Source organism: Charadrius vociferus, unplaced genomic scaffold (genome assembly GCF_000708025.1).
Source record: "Charadrius vociferus isolate BGI_N301 unplaced genomic scaffold, ASM70802v2 scaffold260, whole genome shotgun sequence".
Classification (NCBI taxonomy): Eukaryota; Metazoa; Chordata; class Aves; order Charadriiformes; family Charadriidae; genus Charadrius; species Charadrius vociferus.
Genome location: NW_009646410.1, coordinates 81,410 through 83,660, shown reverse-complemented (window position 1 = coordinate 83,660; position 2,251 = coordinate 81,410). Strand labels below are relative to the sequence as shown.

The 2,251-nt window shown below is 60.9% G+C and overlaps 1 protein-coding gene across 1 annotated transcript in view; it reads left to right on the top strand.

Annotated features, from left to right (window-relative positions):
* Nucleotides 1–498: 498 nt before the first annotated feature.
* The window catches only part of GALR2 (galanin receptor 2), a 2,490-nt gene continuing 737 nt past the window's right edge, over nucleotides 499–2,251 (top strand). Inside the window, 2 exon segments of the mRNA XM_009895745.1 lie at nucleotides 499–839; nucleotides 2,212–2,250. Coding sequence (XP_009894047.1) covers nucleotides 499–839; nucleotides 2,212–2,250 — 380 coding nt within the window.

The window sequence follows — 2,251 nt, the reverse complement described above, 5'->3', positions numbered from 1 at the left end:
TGCATCCCATCCCCGTAATCCCCCGGGGCTTCCCATACATCCCCCCCCCGCGCACCCCGTGTAACCCCGGCCGGCTCTCCGTGCGCCCCGGCGGATCCCCCCGCACACTCTCCGTGCACCCCTTTTTCCGTGCTTCCCTGCTGCGCTCCCCGCTGCACTCTCCATGCACCCCCTTTTCCATTGCTTCCCTGCTGCGCTCCCTAGTGTGCTCTCCGTGCACCCCTTTTCCCGTGCATCCCTGCTGCGCTCCCCGCTGCACTCTCCATGCACCCCCTTTTCCATTGCTTCCCTGCTGCGCTCCCTAGTGTGCTCTCCGTGCACCCCTTTTCCCGTGCAACCCCTGTTACCCTCCTCCCCTTCTGCGCTCTGCGTGCCCCCCCCCTTTCCCCTGCATCCCCCCCACACACTCTCCGTGCACCCTCTGCGCACCTCCCTGTTGCCTTCTCCACGCACGCTCCCCCCGTCCATCCCCGCTGCACACTCCGTGCACGCCTGGCCATGAACGGCTCGGCGACGGGCTCCGAGACGGGCTGGCAGCCCGAATCGGTGATCATCCCACTGGTGTACTTCATCATCTTCCTCGTGGGCACGGTGGGCAACTGCCTGGTCCTGGCCGTGCTGCTGCGCAACGGGCAGATGAAGAACACCACCAACCTCTTCATCCTCAACCTGGGGGTGGCCGACCTCTGCTTCATCCTCTTCTGTGTCCCCTTCCAAGCCACCATCTACACCCTGGATGGCTGGGTGTTCGGGCCCTTCATGTGCAAGGCCGTCCACTTCTTCATCTACCTCACCATGTATGCCAGCAGCTTCACCCTGGCCACCGTCTCCCTTGACAGGTAGGAAAGGGAACGGGGGGGGCTCCCTGAACCCTGAGGCTCCCCCTTCCCTTGTTCCCCCCCCCAGGCAGAAGGGACAGAATCCCCTGGAGCCAAGCCCCGGTTGCTGTGACCCCCCCCAGGGCTCGTGGAGGAATCCAGGAGCATTTCCCAGTTTACACGCGCAAGGAAATGCGACCACCGAGGATGGGGTCCAGCAGAGAGGGTGGGATTGGGACCCCTGTCCCCACTGCCCACCTGGAAGAGGCTTTCAGACCCCAAAGCTGTAGGACTGGGGTTTATCCTCAGGCTCTGGCAGCTAAAGGGGAAGATAGAAAACCGGAGAGAAGCAAAGCTGGGTCCCCTGCGCAGCTCTGGCTCTTCCTGGGACGCGTGGAGAGAGCCCCTACCCTCCCAACAGCCCACGGCAAAGCAAGCAAACCTCGAGGAGAAGACACCGGGATGTTTGAGCTGGAACACTGCTTTCCCCACCATCCCCTTTTATTAGCAAAAAGCCCCTTTCTGTCCCAGTGCCATCCCTTGTCCTAATGACTGTCCCAGCTTCACCCAGGGTGGGTTTTAGCTGGGAAGCTCTGTAAAAAGCAGCCTGTTGCTCCTGCCTGTGCTTTACCCCCTGCTAGCTCATCCCCTGGCTCTGCAAGGGCTGGTGAGTTACTAACCCACAGCAAGTGAGAGGCAGGGAGCTCCTGGTGCTGCTCTGCTCGGTGCTTGAAACCCATGAAGCGGTGGGATGTGAAAAGTCCTCATGAAAGTCCCTTGGGAAGAGCCTCAGCAGCCCCAGTGCAGGGCTGGACGCATCCTGCCATCCCAGCATGGCACTGTGCTGGCTGCCAGGATAGCCCCCCCCACAACAGCCCCCCAGGAGCTAAACCAGACCCAGGGTCTGCCTCTCCTCCTGCATCCCACAGAGCTGGGAGGAACAGAGGTGTCGAGCAAGCAGGGGCTTGCACGAGCCCCTAGATCTGGGCGTAATTAAGGCACCAGCTAATTGCAGAACTAAAAACGGGAGACATGCTTTCACTCGTGCCAGTGTGAGGAACGCGGTGTTTGAGGATCCCCACTGCCGCTATCGCTTGTGCCAGACAGACTGATGATCAAGTGAGGATCTGCTGGATTAGGGAGAGGGACAGAAGGGGACCGTCCCCATCTTCCCCACAAGCACTGCTGGGAGCAGAGAGGGTGATGGGAGAGGTTTGGGGGAAGAGGATCATCCTCACCCCGCTGGGACCCTTAGAAGCACCAGGGAATCAGCTGTGGGACCTGGAAAGCTCAAATCCATCACCACTTTCACCCTTTCTCCAACCCGCTCCTGGAGCAGCTCTCCATGCCCTTCCCAGGACTGCAGTTGTATCCCTCTCCCTTTCCTGTGCAGGTATTTGGCCATACGATACCCCCTGCACTCGAGGGAGCTG